This window comes from Hoplias malabaricus, chromosome 5, assembly GCF_029633855.1.
Source record: "Hoplias malabaricus isolate fHopMal1 chromosome 5, fHopMal1.hap1, whole genome shotgun sequence".
NCBI lineage: Eukaryota > Metazoa > Chordata > Actinopteri > Characiformes > Erythrinidae > Hoplias > Hoplias malabaricus.
Genome location: NC_089804.1, coordinates 13,212,530 through 13,231,421, shown reverse-complemented (window position 1 = coordinate 13,231,421; position 18,892 = coordinate 13,212,530). Strand labels below are relative to the sequence as shown.

Here is an 18,892-nt window from a genome sequence, read left to right as displayed (position 1 = left end):
ACTGCTGGACTAAGAATAGTCCACCAACTAAAAATATCCAGCAGACAGTGTCGTTGTGTCCCCTGATGAAGGGCTAGAGAAAGTCCAACACAAACTGTGAAACAACAGATGAGCTACTGATTTTGCATCTACAAGATGGACCAACAGAGTAGGTGTTTGTCTAACAGAGTTGACAACAATTGGTCAGTGTTTAAAAACACAATTTTTAAACAGACTTTAGTCTGTAAATATCAAACTACTAAGTGCTCCTGTGTAGTCAGTGGAAATCAGAGAATAGATTGTGAGTGTAGAAATAAGGAAGTGGTCATAATGTTATGGTTGATTTTATTGCCTGTAACCACTCCTCCTGTTCAGTTACAACTGCTTGTGTGTAATACACTGTTTGGTCGGTAATCAACATTACTACATTTTGCAAGGGACACTTTAAAGACACTTTAACTTCAACAAAAAAAAAAAAATGGCAGAGCTTTAATGCATGGGCCGTGTGGTGATGTGTACATGCAAGACATGTCTGAGGTGAAATCTCATTAGATAATGGTATTAAATAAAGCATGTCCATGAGCTGTACTGTCTGAATGGAACAGAGCTTATAAAATACTGCATATTAAATAGAGCAATTACACTTGCTGACCAAGGGTAAACGGGCAGGAGTTCAAACTATGCATCAGCTTGCAGTCACTGAGAGACAAAAAAAATAAAAATAAATAAATAAGTCATGTACTTCTAAAAGTGTAAAAAAAAAAAAAATAATAATAATAATAATAATACTGTTTTAGAATGAGGAAGAGAGACAGTTTGGGGAGGAGGGTAACTTACATACGTTTAAGAACTTCTCGCTCCTGAATTGTACATCTCAGTTCACATAAAAGCTATTACTGCATAAATACCTTTAATTTAAATTTTAAAATAATAAAAGTTTCATTTCAAGTCTAAGGAAACCACATGTATTTTTTCAGGTCTTCATTTCAGAGAAAGTAAATTTGGAGAAATAACTGGGCACAAAAGAAATGGGTAAGTTCTACTTTTCTAACTTGAGTCAAACTCTGAGTTGAAAGCCAGTAATGATTCAAATGACTGGACTTTAAATTCACTGACTATGTAAATTCACTGTATTTATGACCTTCTCACACAAAAAAATACATTCCTTTGTTCATGTTCACTAAGTACTGATATGTTTTTGTCTTTTGCTTTTCAGAAAACAGTACAGATGTAGAAAATACAACTTTACAGATGTATGATTATTATTATGATAATGAAACTGATGAAATATGTTGCAAGGAATATTTAGCAAGGGTTGGATTTATTGCAATTCCCATATTCTTTACCATCATGATCATTCTCAGTCTCATTGGTAACGTAATGGTTCTGGTGATCCTTGCCCTCTACGAGTCCCTGAAATCATTGACCAACCTCTTCATCCTCAACTTGGCTGTGTCTGACCTGATGTTCACTCTTGGACTTCCATTTTGGGCCTGTGACTACATCTGGGGCTGGATATTTGGAGATGCAGTGTGCAAAGCTGTCAACTTTTTTTTCTTTACCGGATTTTACAGTAGCAGTGTTTTCCTGATGTTGTTGACTATTCAGCGCTATGTAGCGGTGGTCTACCCTCTGTCAGACTGGGAGACAGGTCAGACGTTTGCAGTTGTTCCCATCTTGGCTTGGGTGGTGAGTGCTGCAGCAGCAATACCAGCCTCAGTGCAAAGCTCTGTCATGTCTGACCCAGATCACCCCAACAATCTTCACTGTGAGTTTAACAGCACAATGACCGTCATTGCTGTTACATTTGAACAAAACTGTTTTTTTGTGGTTGCAGTTTTGGTCATGGCTTTTTGCTACATACGAATAGTTCAGACTGTCCTCAAGTCCCGAACAAAGAAGAAACACAGGACTATAAAGCTCATCTTCTGCATTGTGGCTGTGTTCTTTTTTGGCTGGGCTCCTTATAACATTGTCTTATTTCTACAGTCATTAGTTTATTATGGGATAGGGACTTTTACAGATTGTAATGTCAGTGATCATCTAGATTATGCACTGTATGTCTTCAAACTTCTCGCTTTCTCCCACTGCTGTCTTAACCCAGTGTTTTATGTTTTTGTTGGTGTAAAATTCAGAAATCATGTGAAGACATTTCTACAGATTTTTTTTTGCAAAAAAAGTTTCAAGGACCACACGAAATGGCCACAACTTCTGGGTTCTCAGGGCTCAATGTATGGACCATGAAACAACTCTGGAGGTATCTTTACTCAGTAAGACTGACAATGCCGACTATAAGCAATCAGAACACACAGAGCATTAAAGACATTCCAAGGCCTTGGACCAGCTTTTGAAACTCTTGGCACATTGCTGTAATTATTATGTGGTATTAAAAAAGTTATTACAAAGATGGTGCTCTCTGAGGGATGTTCAATAAGATATATATATATATTTCCATGTAATCACCCTTAATTTCTATTTAATTGTTATCAATAGCAATTAACCTTTCAGTTTCCTGGAAAAAAAAGGAATTGTTTTTGTGGAAACTCCATTATGCAGCTCACTTATGATCAAACTTTCTATATTATCTGTTATTTTCAGAAGAAAACCACCCTAAAAATCACATCTATGTACACTTCTGGTGTGTTAAACTGTGGCTAACATTTTGTCCTACAACAAAACTAACAATAAAATATAGTGGATGTTTCCATAACAAGGAAAATATTAACTGTTTTTGAGAGGTTTCATATGTCATACAGTTACTGTAAAAACACAATGTACATGGAAAACAGTGCAGTGTTTTGTTTGATGTGGGAATAAAGCATACAGTGTGGAAACATGCACAAAAACACACATGACCCAAATAACCAGGCAAAATGTCATGTTTAAGTTAAACCAAAGATTCATGTTTTCAAGTTCATCATGAAAACAACTGAAGATACAAAATGAAGCATTTTTTACACTGTTCATATTGATTTACTGTGCAACTTGAAATAATTTACTCACATATTCTTTAAAAATTGCATTTAAATAAGTATATATTTTAAAAAACTATTGACAATATAAATATTTAAGCTGAAAAAAATAAATTTGTTTTACTAAGTAATGGTATTATCTATGTAAAGTAACAAAATTGTCATTTTTTTAAAAGTTTTTTTTATATTTTTTTCATGCCGTGCCATTTTTTTGCACTAAAATACTAGATTTAAATCTGTCAATCCACAATGTAAATAAACCTCTTTACATAACTCATTAACATAGCTAAAAACTTTAATTCATTTCCTGTAGCCACTTCAGGGTCACTATGTGTCCAAAACCCACCAAGCTTTTCCAGTTCAGGGTCGCTGTGGGTCCAGAGCCTACCTGGAATAATTGAGCACAAGGCAGAAATACACCCTGGAGGGGTCGCCAGTCCTTCACAGGGCAACACACACTCATTCACTCACACACTCACACCTACGGACACTTTTGAGGTGCCAATTCACCTACCAACGTGTGTCTTTGGACTGTGGGAGGAAACCGGAGAACCCGGAGGAAACCCACGCAGACACAGAGAGAACACACCAAACTCCTCACAGACAGTCAAGAGAGGTCCCTGGAGCTGTGTGACTGCGACACTATCTAAGGCACTACCGTGCCTTCCTTATCTCTCTTTATCGGCTGCATCTGGGGTCTGTCCTCTGGAAAACATATTTGTTAATTTTGCACATTTGGCAGCATCTTCTTCCAACGTATTTCCATTTTTCATTCTGACTTATTGGCTCCACCTTCCTTCCATCACCACAGACTGATGCTTTGTGCTATTCTGCTGCTATATTTAATTTCACTGCTCCAGAAAAGACAACTTGTGGGCTCAACCAACTTAAACATTTGGGAGGGGAGAATTCCCTCAGATGGTAGAACCCATCTAATCTACTGCAATGTAGGAGCTGCGCTGTCAGATGAATGGAGAATGAATGCATATTTGAATGGAGAACGAATGCAAGAAGAAGATTAGATAAGTGACAAATAAGTGTCAAAATATTTTTTCCCATCTCAGCCTGCCGGGTCATCACACACTCAAATGGTCACGAACACACTCTCACCGATGGGCATTTACCAACCGATCTCCCTACCAGCCTGCAATTTTGCACTGTGGGAGGAAACCAAAGTGTCCAGAGGAAACCCCCATGCAGACAAAGGGAGAGCTCATCAAATTGCTCACAGACAGTGAATCAGGGCAGGGATGGAACCCACAACCCAAGGACACAGGAACCGTGCATCAGTGACACTACCTGTAGACCCCTGGTAAATAAATATGAGATAAAAACTACACTAATATTAGAGACTATTAAAGGAGCAACATTCTTAAATCACAGAACAGTTGTTTCATGTACTGGGCTTCAGTTTTGTCTAACACTGGGTTTATTCTGCACACTCTTGAACTTTGGACTACATTTGAAAATCTAGTGGTGAGCAATGGAGCTGAATTCTCTTTACTCCTCAGTTTTTATTTTACATAATATGACTCATGCTACAATATGAGTCATATATGCAGCCCGTGACTGCATATAAATTGTGCTGAATGAAATCATGAATGAACCTAGCCAGTGTCTCTCAATGCGAATGTGAACACTGCTTCCTCTTTCATCCTGAAAGAGACTCACAGAGCAAACTATGAACATTAATGAGCAGAGATGTATCAGCAGTTTCTAAATGATATCTATTTGCTTTGTTTGGAGTGATATATCCCTGGAAAAAAATAAACATGTACTGATGACTTTTAGAGTAATAGGAAGTTTCTAAACTCAGACCTAAATGGCAACACCAGCTCTTCATTCCAGCAGGAGCTTGGGATGGTTTGATAATGTCTACATTTGTAATTTAAAATCACTTGGTTGTCTGTGTGTTTGACCAGCCTTTAAACTAATGTTGGCATAAGATCTGTATATTTTTTGCATATTTCCAAAAGCTGTTTAATAGATTTCACCGTGTTTTCTGTGGCTGCATGCCCTGAGACACCCAAAGAGATTACTGTTCCACATTCCCAAATGTACATCCTAATGTTCCTCACTTACTCCACAACAGACAAACCTATATCTGGGGCAACACTCCAGTTCCCTGTTGTTAACTTTGCTGTGTTGTGAAGACAGGTGATGGAAAAGAATCTCAGCAGACATGGTTAAAGGTGTAAATACATCTTTATTTACCAAAACAGTGTCTTACGGGTTCTTAAGGATCCCGTGAGAGGAGTGTTCAATTCAGCGCTCAAAATCTCTCTCTCCCCTCCAGGCTAGGACCCCGATCTATATGGTTCTCTAACCTTACCAAATATGGTAAACATAGAGGTTGGTTAATATTTGCATGTTCTTAAGGGACTAAGGGAGGGGGTAAAATTTATAGTTTCCTACCCTCACTGATAGCGTATCCTAAACATTTCTCTCTGTGGAACACAGACACAGAGCATATGGCTGAACATAAAAAACAGTGAACATTCCTTAATACTGTGCCTTATGAGGCCTTATGATTAAATATACCTCATAATTTCCTCCCTTCGAGACTGTTAAAGTCTCGTAAATTTTAAGCAACCCATACATGTTAATGTCATAACAAATAAGTGATACCTTCCTACACACAATTTTAACATCACTTGCCTTATGATGTAACAAAATATCATGGAGTGTGAGGGCAAAATAACCTGCCAGGCAGCCATCTTTCTTGAAAATCCTTCAAACATTTTAGACAGGAAAAATTCCCCCACGATCCCTCTGCCTAGGCGATCACAAAACTGTACTCCAGTCCAATTAAATTTATTCTATATGTGTAGGGAGTTGACTTAAGTAAATGTGTATGAAAATCTCAGAAAATAAAATCAAACCAATGTCCAAATTCAGGCTGGTCGACCCATGGGACCTTACAATGGACCTGTCCCTACCTGACACACCCCTTGGCCCTAACATCGATAAAAACAAAAAACATCTGAGATACAATACACTTCACAATTCAATACACTTACACAGATTACATTTCATCAGTTTATAAGTATTCATAATACACAGTTGTTACAATTTTTAATATCACTCATATAATGATTTATCACTTTCAAAGATTACTAATAATAAACAATTCAATAGGGACATATAACATAACATGGTCTTTTCAGCAATTTTGTCTTCTGATGTGATGTTGATGACATATTGAGCTTCAGCAAGTCTTCACCATTCTGTATCAAAGTCCTTCTGTTTTATTGTCCTCTATGAGATTGTGGATCCCTGTAGCATTTCAGGAATCTCGAACAACCATCCACCCTTACAGTGATCTTCCCCCCTTTTTCTTTCTGGAAGAAAGAAACAACAGCCAGTATCCTTTGCAAAAATGACAGATGCAAATAAACATCAAATAAACTTTAATAATAGTAATACTAATGGATTAATACGTTATATAAGCTACAGAGTATACTTCATCCTACAATCTTTATAATCGATTACTAAATAATAAACCTAACAAAATAAAAGAATAATGTCATAATTGAATAGTAAAAATATATAATAGTGGATATTCAAAATGGATATCTTTCCACCAGGTTGTTTTCCAAAATTTCCTCTTCATATTTGTCTGAGTCGGTTCTACTTAATAATGGCATCTGTACTTGATCTTTCATCATAGCTTTTGCACAAGTTAACAAGAGTGTACAAAAATAAAACATTATACACACTGCTAAAAGAGCTGCTCCAAAAACTTGAGCCAACATTGCTCCTAGTGGTCCTAATTTCTCCAATAACCAAGCATTCACAGACCATCCAGCTCCTTTTGATGGACCAAACACCTCCCTTATATGCTTCAATAACACTAGTCATTCATTCATTATCTGTAACCGCTTATCCAGTTCAGGGTCACAGTGGGTCCAGAGCCTACCTGGAATCATTGGGCACAAGGCGGGAATACACCCTGGAGGGGGCGCCAGTCCTTCACAGGGCAACACAGACAAACACACACATTCACACTTTGAGTCACCAATCCACCTACAAACGTGTGCTTTTGGACTGTGGGAGGAAACCGGAGCACCCAGAGGAAACCCACAGGGAGAACACACCAACTCCTCACAGACAGTCACCCAGAGCAGGAATCGAACCCACAACCTCCCTGGAGCTGTGTGACTGCGACACTACCTGCTGCGCCACCGTACCGCCTAACACTAGTCATATTATCAGAATTATCCGGAATCAAAGTATAACAGGCATCCCCTGTTAGATTCAAAGCCACACATAAACCCCCTTGCTTAGCTAAAATGTAATCCAGAGCCATGTCATGGTTTAACAATGTTAATCTGTGACTTTTTTGTGTATTTGACAAATACTGAAACCCTCTTATTGTTTCATTAGCAATTAGCATTAGCTAAAAATGTCACACCATATCATGGGAATAATCCTATACCCCATTTTACTGATTCTCCAATGATAGGCTTCCAAATTATGAAACTGAGCCATTTCCCTTTTCTTTCTTCTCACAGAATTACCTTCAGAATTCCCTTCATCAGTTGCTTCTTTTTTGAGAGTATTTTTTGGAGAGTATAAACCTCATAAGGAAGCTTTAATTTTGCCATATAACAACAGCCTGTCCACCCATATGGTAGAAATATGTATGCTTTATCTCCACAAACCCACCAAATATCTTTAAAATTTCCTATAGTCACATGTCATATATGTCATACTGCACCATTAATGTTCTACTCTGCTTGCTATCTGGTGTATGAAAATTCACTTTAAACAAAGCATCCTTAGGTTTAGGCTCTTTAAAATTCATCTTATAACGAGCACAATCAGATATTCCCATAAACATCCCCTGTTCATTGTGAGTATCATTGGAACAAAAACAGTCCCCACGTAATCCACAGAGACAGGAGAGGCGGGCGCCGCGCTCACGAAGACAGGAGAGGCGCGCGCCGCGCTCACGAAGACAGGAGAGGCGCGCGCCGCGCTCACGAAGACAGGATAGGCGCGCGCCGCGCTCACGAAGACAGGAGAGGTGCACGCCGCGCTCACGAAGACAGGAGAGGCTGACTGCGCCGCTTTCGTGGAGGCCTCCAGACTTGCCAAAATTTCAAGCTTCTCTTGGAGGTCAGGAGGGAGTGCATAGAGGTGCTTGGAAACTGGGGCCCTTGCGACGACGTCCATGGAAACAGGGGGATTCCTTCTACTCGTGCTGGCGCAATCACTCGATTCCGGAGTCGACTCTATTGAAGTCCTTGACTCGATTAGAGACTGGATTATATTCGCCTGGACTTCTTTTAGCTTCTCGCTAAATATAATGGAATAATCCATTGAGTCTCGAATCGAGTCCTCCGTTGGAGGGAAAGGAACCACGCCGGACATGGGCTGGAGCCGTGGACTCCATTCTGAGGCTGTTCTTAAAGCCTCCTCCACAGGTTTTTAGGGCTTGTTTGAAATGGAGTCCGGCGAATAGCACCCCTCCTCACAAAGTGGTCTGAGTTAGATGCGTCCTTTTGGTCGTTCATTCTGTCACGGATCACTTGGCGGACTGACGGAAGCGGACGCACTTGCTAAAACACGGAGGGTTTTTAATAACAAAAGATAGAACAAAACACAGACAAACTATAAAGAAAACAACAAGACGAGGAATATAAACTAAAGACACGAAAAACACAGAACGACAAAACTATGAAACAAACATGACCTGACTAGAAAACGGGAGATAAACAACACGACAAGACATGACTAGGGAACAATACATAATGAAGTGAAATGAACGACAAACAGGACGTGAAACAAGAGGGCTTAAATACTGACACAAACGAGACACACCTGGACAGATAACAAGGAGGACGGGTTAACACATGACACGGACGAGGAGGCGGAACAAAGGCAGAGACACGAACATAAACAAACATAGCCATGTGCTCTCTCTCAGCACATGTCCGGAAAAACAGAGGTGACAAGACGAAGGCGTGACCCCCTGAACGCGCAACTCCCGGGGCGCGTACACCTAAACCCCCCAGGAGCTGGCACAGGAGAGGGCACGGAAAACATGACAGACTAAGACAAGACACCATGGGAGACAGGACTCAGGACAGGACGGGAACAGACATAGGAGCTGGGGACATGACAGGAGACCGAAAAAAGGGAAAAGGAGACAGGACTTGGGATTGGAATGAGGCTGGGTACTGGGACTGGACAGGAGACTGGACTTGAGACGGAATAGAGGGTTGAAACAGGGACTTGACCGGAGACGGAACTTGAGAATGGACAGGGGGTTGAAACAGAGACTGGACTGGAGACAAGACAGGTGACTGAACGCTGGATGAATACGGGGACTGAACATGTTTGGGGACAGAAGACTGGACATGATTAACAGGGGACTGGACCTGAGACGGGACAGAGGGTTGAAACAGGGACTGAACATGAGACGAGACATAGGGTTGAAATGGGGCCTGGACAGGACTAACAGGGGACTGGACATGTTTGGGGACAGAAGACTGGACATGGGCAGGTGACAGGACAGGGGACTGGAATGGAGACAAAACTGGTGACTGATCATTGAGCGGATACGGGGACTGGACAGGATTAACAGGGGACTGGACAGGACTTGGTAGGGGAACAGGGACCAGGACGTTCAGGGGGACAGACACGAACACAGTAACAGGGACTGGAACAGAGACAAAGGCAGACAAGGGAACAGGGACAAGGACAGAGACAGGAACCAGGACAGGGACAGACAAGGGAACCAGGACAGGGACAGACAAGGGAACCAATATAACTTGGGGGTGCCCAGGACTGGCAAATGTTTGTGGGGCAGTCTGAGAAGCCAGCCTGGGCACAACTCTAGGGTTCGGCCCCGAAGTCCTTCGGGCCGACCTACAGACATGACCAGGAGCGGCCGGAGCCACAGTCACAGGGGCAGAAACGGACGAGGCCACAGTCACGGGGGCAGAAACGGCCGAGGCCACAGTCACGGGGGCAGAAACGGCCGAGGCCACAGTCACGGGGGCAGAAACGGCCGTAGCCACGGGGACAGGAGCGGCCGTAGCCACAGTCACGGGGGCAGAAACGGCCGTAGCCACGGGGACAGGAGCGGCCGTAGCCACAGTCACGGGGACAGGAGCGGCCGTAGCCACAGTGACGGGGACAGGAGCGGCTGAAGCCACAGTCACGGGAACAGGAGCGGCCGAAGCCACAGTCACGGGGACAGGAGCGGCCGAAGCCACAGTCACGGGGACAGGAGCGGCCGAAGCCACAGTCACGGGGACAGGAGCGGCCGAAGCCACAGTCACGGGGACAGGAGCGGCTGAGGGAGCCGCCATTCCAAAGACAGGAGGCCCTGCGATGTCGTCCAAGGAAGCAGGGGAATCTGCGACGTCGTCCACGGAGGCAGGGGAACCTGCGACGTCGTCCACGGAGGCAGGGGAACCTGCGACGTCATCCACGGAGGCAGAGGAACCTGCGACGTCGTCCACGGAGGCAGAGGAACCTGCGACGTCGTCCACGGAGGCAGAGGAACCTGCGACGTCGTCCACGGAGGCAGAGGAATCTGCGACGACGTCCATGGAGGCAGAGGAATCTGCGACGTCGTCCACGGAGACAGGAGAAACAGCGACGATGTCCACGGAGGCAGAGGAATCTGCGACATCGTCCACGGAGACAGGAGAAACTGCGACGACGTCCACAGAGGCAGAGGAATCTGTGACGTCGTCCATGGAGACTGGAGAAACAACGATGACGTCCACGGAGGCAGAGGAATCTGCGACGTCATCCACGGAGACAGGAGAAACAACGACGACGTCCAAGGAGGCAGAGGAATCTGCGACGTCGTCCACAGAGACAGGAGAAACTGCGACGACGTCCACGGAGGCAGAGGAATCTGCGACGTCGTCCACGGAGACTGGAGAAACAGCGACGTTGTCCACGGAGACAGGAGAAACAGCGACGACGTCCACGGAGGCAGAGGAATCTGCGACGTCGTCCACGGAGACAGGAGAAACAGCGACGACGTCCACGGAGGCAGAGGAATCTGCGACGTCTTCCATGGAGACTGGAGAAAGTGCGTCGACGTCCACGGAGGCAGAGGAATCTGCGACGTCGTCCACGGAGACAGAAGAAACAACGACGACGTCCACGGAGGCAGAGGAATCTGCGACGTAATCCACAGAGACAGGAGAGGCGGGCGCCGCGCTCACGAAGACAGGAGAGGCGCGCGCCGCGCTCACGAAGACAGGAGAGGCGCGCGCCGCGCTCACGAAGACAGGAGAGGCGCACGCCGCGCTCACGAAGACAGGAGCGGCTGACTGCGCCGCTTTCGTGGAGGCCTCCAGACTTGCCAAAATTTCAAGCTTCTCTTGGAGGTCAGGAGGGAGTGCATAGAGGTGCTTGGAAACTGGGGCCCTTGCGACGACGTCCATGGAAACAGGGGGATTCCTTCTACTCGCGCTGGCGCAATCACTCGATTCCGGAGTCGACTCTATTGAAGTCCTTGACTCGATTAGAGACTGGATTATATTCGCCTGGACTTCTTTTAGCTTCTCGCTAAATATAATGGAATAATCCATTGAGTCTCGAATCGAGTCCTCCGTTGGAGGGAAAGGAACCACGCCGGACATGGGCTGGAGCCGTGGACTCCATTCTGAGGCTGTTCTTAAAGCCTCCTCCACAGGTTTTTAGGGCTTGTTTGAAATGGAGTCCGGCGAATAGCACCCCTCCTCACAAAGTGGTCTGAGTTAGATGCGTCCTTTTGGTCGTTCATTCTGTCACGGATCACTTGGCGGACTGACGGAAGCGGACGCACTTGCTAAAACACGGAGGGTTTTTAATAACAAAAGATAGAACAAAACACAGACAAACTATAAAGAAAACAACAAGACGAGGAATATAAACTAAAGACACGAAAAACACAGAACGACAAAACTATGAAACAAACATGACCTGACTAGAAAACGGGAGATAAACAACACGACAAGACATGACTAGGGAACAATACATAATGAAGTGAAATGAACGACAAACAGGACGTGAAACAAGAGGGCTTAAATACTGACACAAACGAGACACACCTGGACAGATAACAAGGAGGACGGGTTAACACATGACACGGACGAGGAGGCAGAACAAAGGCGGAGACACGAGCATAAACAAACATAGCCATGTGCTCTCTCTCAGCACATGGCCGGAAAAACAGAGGTGACAAGACGAAGGCGTGACATTCTCTTTTCTGTAATGCATGGTAATGGTCAGTCATTTCTTCAGAGGTGCAGTCAAAATCAAAAAACTCTTTCCCTTCTAAAGTGATTTTCTGAGTGGTTACTAAACCATTCGAATCCATGTCTTCCATTGGGTTTCTAGCTTCAAAAGCCACTAGACTAATATTCACTTCATGCTCCATATTTATCTCTGGACCATGTGTTATGTTTATTTCCTTCTGCAATTGAAAGGACATTACTTCTGGAGTCTGGGTTACTTTTACAACATTATGTGATCTTGTTATTTTTCCATTTTCAACAGTTGCGATAGATTCAGATGTACCCGAAGCAGAAGTTATCATTGGCAGTGTAGTACTATTCATCTCCTTTAATGGCGTATCTAAAGTAGTAATCTGATTTGTTACATTATTTCCTTTACTTATTTCTGGAGCTAAAGTAATTGACTTAATTTGTTCTTTAGTAACCTTCAGAGTCATTACTATAGTGGTTTGGTCCTGAACTTTTTTAGTAGATGTAAAAACTTCAATAGGACTCGGGTCCTTTATCATCAGTATCACTGTACGAGTTATGTACCCTTCTCTCCACACATTTTGAAATGGCACAAACTTAAGCTCTGGCTCCAAATAAGTACAAGTGTATTCCCCTTGATCTTCCCATGTAACATTACGTAAAAGAATTGAACAATCATCTCTAACTGAACCACCTAAAGGCATTAAACAAAAGATACTTTCTCTGGTCACGAGGCAAATGATCAACTTCAGGTCCTGTTAACACCACTTTTTCACCACGACTATTTTTCCACTCAGGAGGACTATTACTCCCTGTATTAAATCTTCCACATTTACAGGGAAGATGAACTGATTTACCTAATTTAACTTTAACCACCGTCTTGAAAAGTGATGACGTTGTTGAAATTATCAAAGGCATTAGTGTAGTTAGATGTGATCCATTTACCCCCTCACTAACTTTCGACACTGGAAAAGTAAAATTCTCTAAAGTTTCATTCTCTTTAGTTCTCATACCGTTTAGGTCTAACCTTTTTCCGAACTGGCCTTGGACTCTTTTCTTGATCCAAGTCTCTGAACTGTTTTGAAACGGAATTACTGCTTTCTGGAATGGGACCTGCTGTTTCTGGGACATATTGAAATTCAATTTCTCCAAACTTTTTGTCTTGTTTACAATCTGCTGTGTCATGTCTGGCATCGTCAGAAATATACACGGAGTCATCAGCATCCTCCAAACCAGGGACAATCTCCTCTTCAGGAGATCTACTCTGGTTTGTTTCCTGCATGTTATTTTCAACCTGTTCTCCCTCATGTTCTTTTGGTTCTCCTGAACCTGCAACCTCTCCTCCCTTTGAGAAAGGCTTCTCTTCACTTGGTGCTTTAACACAGTGAGATAAATGATACCACGTTGGAGACCCCTTAACTTGAACTGCCGTTCCAGTACTGCGAACAACTTCAAAAGGTCCTTCTCTGCGTTCGTTATACCATTTTCTTCTAAATACCTTTACAAACACCTTGTCTCCAGGCTGCACTGTATTCTTCCTTTGCTCATCCAGCCTCTCCTGCTCCTCCTTTTTTCTTTGCTTTTCTGAAACGTATGTGGATATTCTTTTATGTAAATTAGCTAAGTATGAAACATATGCTCTTATGTCATCTTCTAAAAGGGCTAAACTTGGACCTTTCCCACTTGTACGCAAACATGGCATTGGCATTCGTCTGCCTGTCATCAACTCATGAGGAGGCATGTGTAAATCACGCAGCTCACTTGAGGGACACACCATTAATGCTAATGGAAGTGCTGCTATCCAATTTAACCCCGTGTGCTGACAGATTTTAACAATCCGATTTTTCAAGACACCATTCATTTTTTCACAAATCCCTTGACATTGCGGATGGTACACAGCTCCCAGATGCTGTTTAATTCCCAATTTTTGCAACATTAATTTTACCGTTTTATCCACAAACTCTTTCCCATTATCTGAGGATATTTGATCTGGAAGTCCCCACCTGCTTATGACTTCTCTACACAAAAACTTGACAACAGTTTGAGCATCTTTACACTTAGTTTATGACGTGTTTCCTCTTCTGGTGCACTAAGAAGAATTTCATCCATGTATTGAATGACAGTACTTTTTAACTTCCGATCTACCCCAACTAAATCATCTTTCAATACTTTATTGAAAATGTGAGGACTATGTTTATATCCCTGTGGTAATCTCTTATACTCATAGAATTGTCCCTAGTATGTAAATCCAAATAAACCCTGACGTTCTATACTTAGTGGAACACTAAAAAATGCTCCACATAAATGTAATACTGTGAAATACTTCCGGAGGAATTTGGGCTAACAAAACATGTGGATCTGGCACTTCTGCTGGAAAGTCTGCTACTACTTCATTTACTGCTCTCAAATCATGTACTAAACGATAAGAGTTATCTGGCTTCTTCACAGGCAACAAAGGTGTATTACTCTGCGGATTCTGTGTTATCTTCAGAACATCTGCTTTCACAAGACCTTCAATTTGTGGTTCGATCCCTTTAATTGCTTCTTCATTCAAAGGATACTGAGGCTTCCATGGAGGTTTTGTTCCTGGTCGGAGTTCAACTTTCACTGGTTGAGCTGACTTCACAAATCCAATGTCAGTGCTATGTTGTGACCATAAACATTTTGGAACATATCGCAGCATTTCCTCTTTCAAAGAGTTTGAATCCATTTTCTCATTGTAAAGTGATTCATGTGTCATCCTGACGACTTGTGGCTGTCCTTGTCCTTGAGCAGTAATCATAATCTTAATAAATCGCTGATCTTCACTCCTCCAGATGGAAAGATTCTCTTTTAGTGGTTTAAAGACAACTTCTCCTGCTTCTGCCATCATTTCACTTATTTGTTTCTGCTCACAATCTTCAGACACTAGCAAAATCACATGTGGTACACTTTTTCCCATCTCAAACTCTTTATGTAAGTAATTATTTTTGTCTATCTTCATAGCAGCTCCTTGTGGTCCCAAAATTATGCAACATGAATGTAATTCAACTTGCTTTGGTTGATGACTTAGCCATTGTTCTGCATCTGATTGTTCAGCATCCTTAAAGTATTTCAGTGTACAATGAAATGGATACTCTGGAGTCTTTGCATCAGGCATGTTTGCTACAATAAACTTCTCCCACATCTTGGCTGGTTCCAAGAATTCTTCACTAAGATTTCCAATCCAAAATACTGAAGAAGCTTCAGTCTCTGTTTTCATCATCAATTGATCAATCATTTCACTCGGCACTTCCACCAGGCAGCCATCTGGTGTGCATTTTATTGTACAGTTCAGTCTGCACAAAGCATCTCTTCCCAAAAGTGCAATATGTGTATGTTCTGATACCAGTATGGGTATTGTAGTCTTCAGATGTTTATAGCAGAGCTCAATTGGTTCTGTGAGAGGAATCAGCTGTTTTACTCCCTCAAACCCAATTGTCCGAATCATCTGACCAGACCTGGGGAGGTCCCTTACTCTTCCATCCATCATCGCTGTCTTCATTCTCTGTTTCATCAGAACTTCCATCTCTTGAGTCCTCTTTCCTTCTACTCACATCTCCTCTTTTTTCTGCTTTAGCCAGCATTCATCTGATGGCTGGGTCATATCCACCCATGGCCTCCTCCTGGTCACTCAGATCCTCATCTCATTCTCAGTTCACCTCTAGTCTGCAGACTTCGAGTTTTCTTCTTGCTTTTGGAACTCGGATACAGTTTTATCATTGTCTCTGCTTGTCTTGTTTCAATGATGCATTCATCTTCGTCTTCAATGTGATAATTTCCGCTTTGACTGATCATTGGAAGCTGAGGGTAGACTTTCTCAGTTTTCACTTCCTTCTCATAAGGTGGTGGTGTCTTAACTGAGTCCACATGTGAAAAAGACACATTAACCTGCCTCGCTGGACGTTTCAACTCCTGCTCCCGTAAGAGCGGCACCTCCGGCCGCTCCTGTTCCTGGAAGAGCGGCACCTCCGGCCGCGCCTCTCTTCGTGCCCGCGGCACCTACAGCCGCACCTGTCTTCGTGCGCGCGGCACCTCCAGCCGCGCCTGTCTCCCTGAGCGCAACGCTTACGGCCGCGCCTGTCTCCTTGAGCGCAGCGCCTACGGCCGCGCCTGTCTCCCTGAGCGCGGTGCCTACGGCCGCGCCTGTCTTCCTCAGTGTGGCGCATCCGGCCGCACCTGTCTCCATGGACGACGTCGCAGATTTCTCTGTTTCCATGGACGTCGTCGCTAGGTTCCTAAGCACCGCTCTGCGCTCACTCCTGACTTCCAGGAGAAGCTTACAGGCCTCATGGCACGCCTGGAGCTCTCCTTGAAGGCGGCGTCCGCCTCTCCTGTCTTCAAAAGAGCGACGCCCACCTCTTCTGTTTCCGTGGACGACGTCACAGCTTCTTCTGCCTCCGTGAACGTCGTCGCACATCCTTCTGCCTCCGTGAACATCGTCGCAGTTCCGCCTGCCTCCGTGGACGTCGTCGCAGTTCCGCCTGCCTCCGTGGACATCGCTGCAGGTTCCCCTGTCTCCGTGGACGTCGCTGCAGGTTCTCCTGTCTCCGTGGACGTCGCTGCAGGTTCTCCTGTCTCCGTGGACGTTGCTGCAGGTTCTCCTGTCTCCGTGGACGTCGCTGCAGGTTGTCCTGTCTCCGTGGACGTCGCTGCAGGTTCTCCTGTCTCCGTGGACGTCGCTGCAGGTTCTCCTGTCTCCGTGGACGTCACCGCAGGGCCTCCAGTCTCCGTGAGTACGGCTCCATCAGCCACTCCTATCTCCGTGACTTTGGCTTCGGCCACTTTTGAACCCGTGACTGTGGCTTCGGCCGTTTCTGCGCCTGTGAAGGTGGCTTCGCCCGTTTCTACTCCTGTGACTTTGGCTTCGGCCACCTTTGAACCAGAGACTGTGGCTACGGCCGTTTCTGCTCCTGAGACAGTGGCTACGGCCGCTCCCGGTCTAACCCGTAGGACGGCTCCAAGGACTTCGGGGCCGATCCCCAGAACTGTGCCCAGGCTGGTCCCTCAGACATTTCCACGGACATTGGCCAATCCTGGGCACACACCAGTTGTCTTTGTTCCAGTGTCTGTTCCTGTCTTGGTTCCTGTCTCTCTTCTTGTCCCTGTACCTGTGTCTGTTTTTGTTTCTATCCCAGTTCCTGTCACTGTATTCGTGTCAGTCCCTGTTAAGGTCATAGTTCCTGTTCCCCTGCCTAGTCCTGTCCAGTATCCTGTAAGCCCAGTCCAGTACCCTGTTAAACCATCTGTCCAGACCCATGTCCAGTTCCCAGTCCCATCACGTGTATCTGCTCCTGTTTTGTCTCAGTCCCCGTTCAGTGTTCAGCCAAAGGTCATGTCACGTGTGTTTTCTCCTGTCTTCTCTCGTTCTCCGTCTCTTCTCTCTAGTTCAGTCAAGTGTCCGTTTAAGTCTAGTTCCATTTCCTATCTTGTCATGAGTCTCTAGTTTCGTTTTTTGTCTTGTTCTTCTGGCCCCCTCCTGCGCCAGCTCCTGGAGAGTCTAGTTTTTCACGCTCCGGGAGTTGCGCATCTTGGGGGGGTGTCTGTCACATCTTGACACTTTCTGGTTTGTTTTCCTCTTCCATGTGGCTCTGTCTGTTTGTTGTTTTCCTATCTCCGCACATGGCTTTGTTTTCTTTATGTTCATGCCCCGCCTTTGTTCCGCCTCCTCATCGTTTCCCTTGTTATCCGTTTCAGCTGTTTCTTGTTAAGTTCATGTATTTAATGATAAATGTAATACATTCAGCTTACTTTTTGGTAGTTAAACATTCAATATGCTTATTTGTATTTTATTTACCAACATTTAGTTCATTCATAACATTTTTACCCTTCATTCAATATTGTAAACACCTCCAACAAATCTCTTCATTGGCTTAAAGCCTGAATGACCTTTTTCTCAACCCCCCTAGAAAGGCAAAACTAAGTCCATCCTCAATACAGCTTCTTTTAACATCAGGTTTTGCTTAACCAGTTAAACATAAACATGTCACATACTATTTTATGACCTCCTGATAGTAAATTTTCAACCCTGCATCTTGGTTCTTAAAATGTATATACTAAGATAAGATTAATGTACTATGTTGTAATTTTCACATATAAACATTGCAGTGGTATGTTTAAACCCCAGAAAGCACCACTGTCAAACACTCAGAGTTTTCCAATATTCACACATATTCACACAGTATTTTCACATTTATCAGTTGGCAGCTAATTAATTTTTATATAAAGTAACAGTACTTCACAGAGATCTAAACACCAGAGACTATAAGATTCAACCCCTTTTTCTGAGCAACAATTGTTAATTCATTATACCCAAATGAGCAACATTAAAGCTCACCATCCAACTAAACATATAAGGCCATTCCTCAGTTCCACTGGCCTAAAACAATTACCCCATTCAATGTGTCTCAATTTCATCAAACTATTGCATTCAAAGAGAACCCAAACAAATTACTGCTCCACCAATTCACTCTCACCCACTATGTTAAATTTATCCTCTATTTCCCTTATATTTTAGATCATAAGCACAACACATGCACCACACCCATAGAAAAACTCAGTTCAAACACACCCATTCTCAGGAGCTCCAAACCCCTGCACAGCACTATACATCAATATTTTCATACATTTATATTTTTTAATTTGCCCAAATAACTATTAGCTTCTATTTAAACCAAATCAACGTGGCTTTTATCAGTACGT

At 43.7% G+C, this 18,892-nt stretch overlaps 1 protein-coding gene across 1 annotated transcript; it reads left to right on the top strand.

Annotated features, from left to right (window-relative positions):
- Nucleotides 1-1,007: 1,007 nt before the first annotated feature.
- LOC136697254 (chemokine XC receptor 1-like) lies at nt 1,008-2,223 on the top strand. The gene is made up of 2 exons (XM_066672292.1): nt 1,008-1,011; nt 1,196-2,223. The coding sequence occupies exons 1-2, from the start codon at nt 1,008-1,010 to the stop codon at nt 2,221-2,223; spliced, it is 1,032 nt and encodes a 343-aa protein (XP_066528389.1).
- Nucleotides 2,224-18,892: the final 16,669 nt, after the last annotated feature.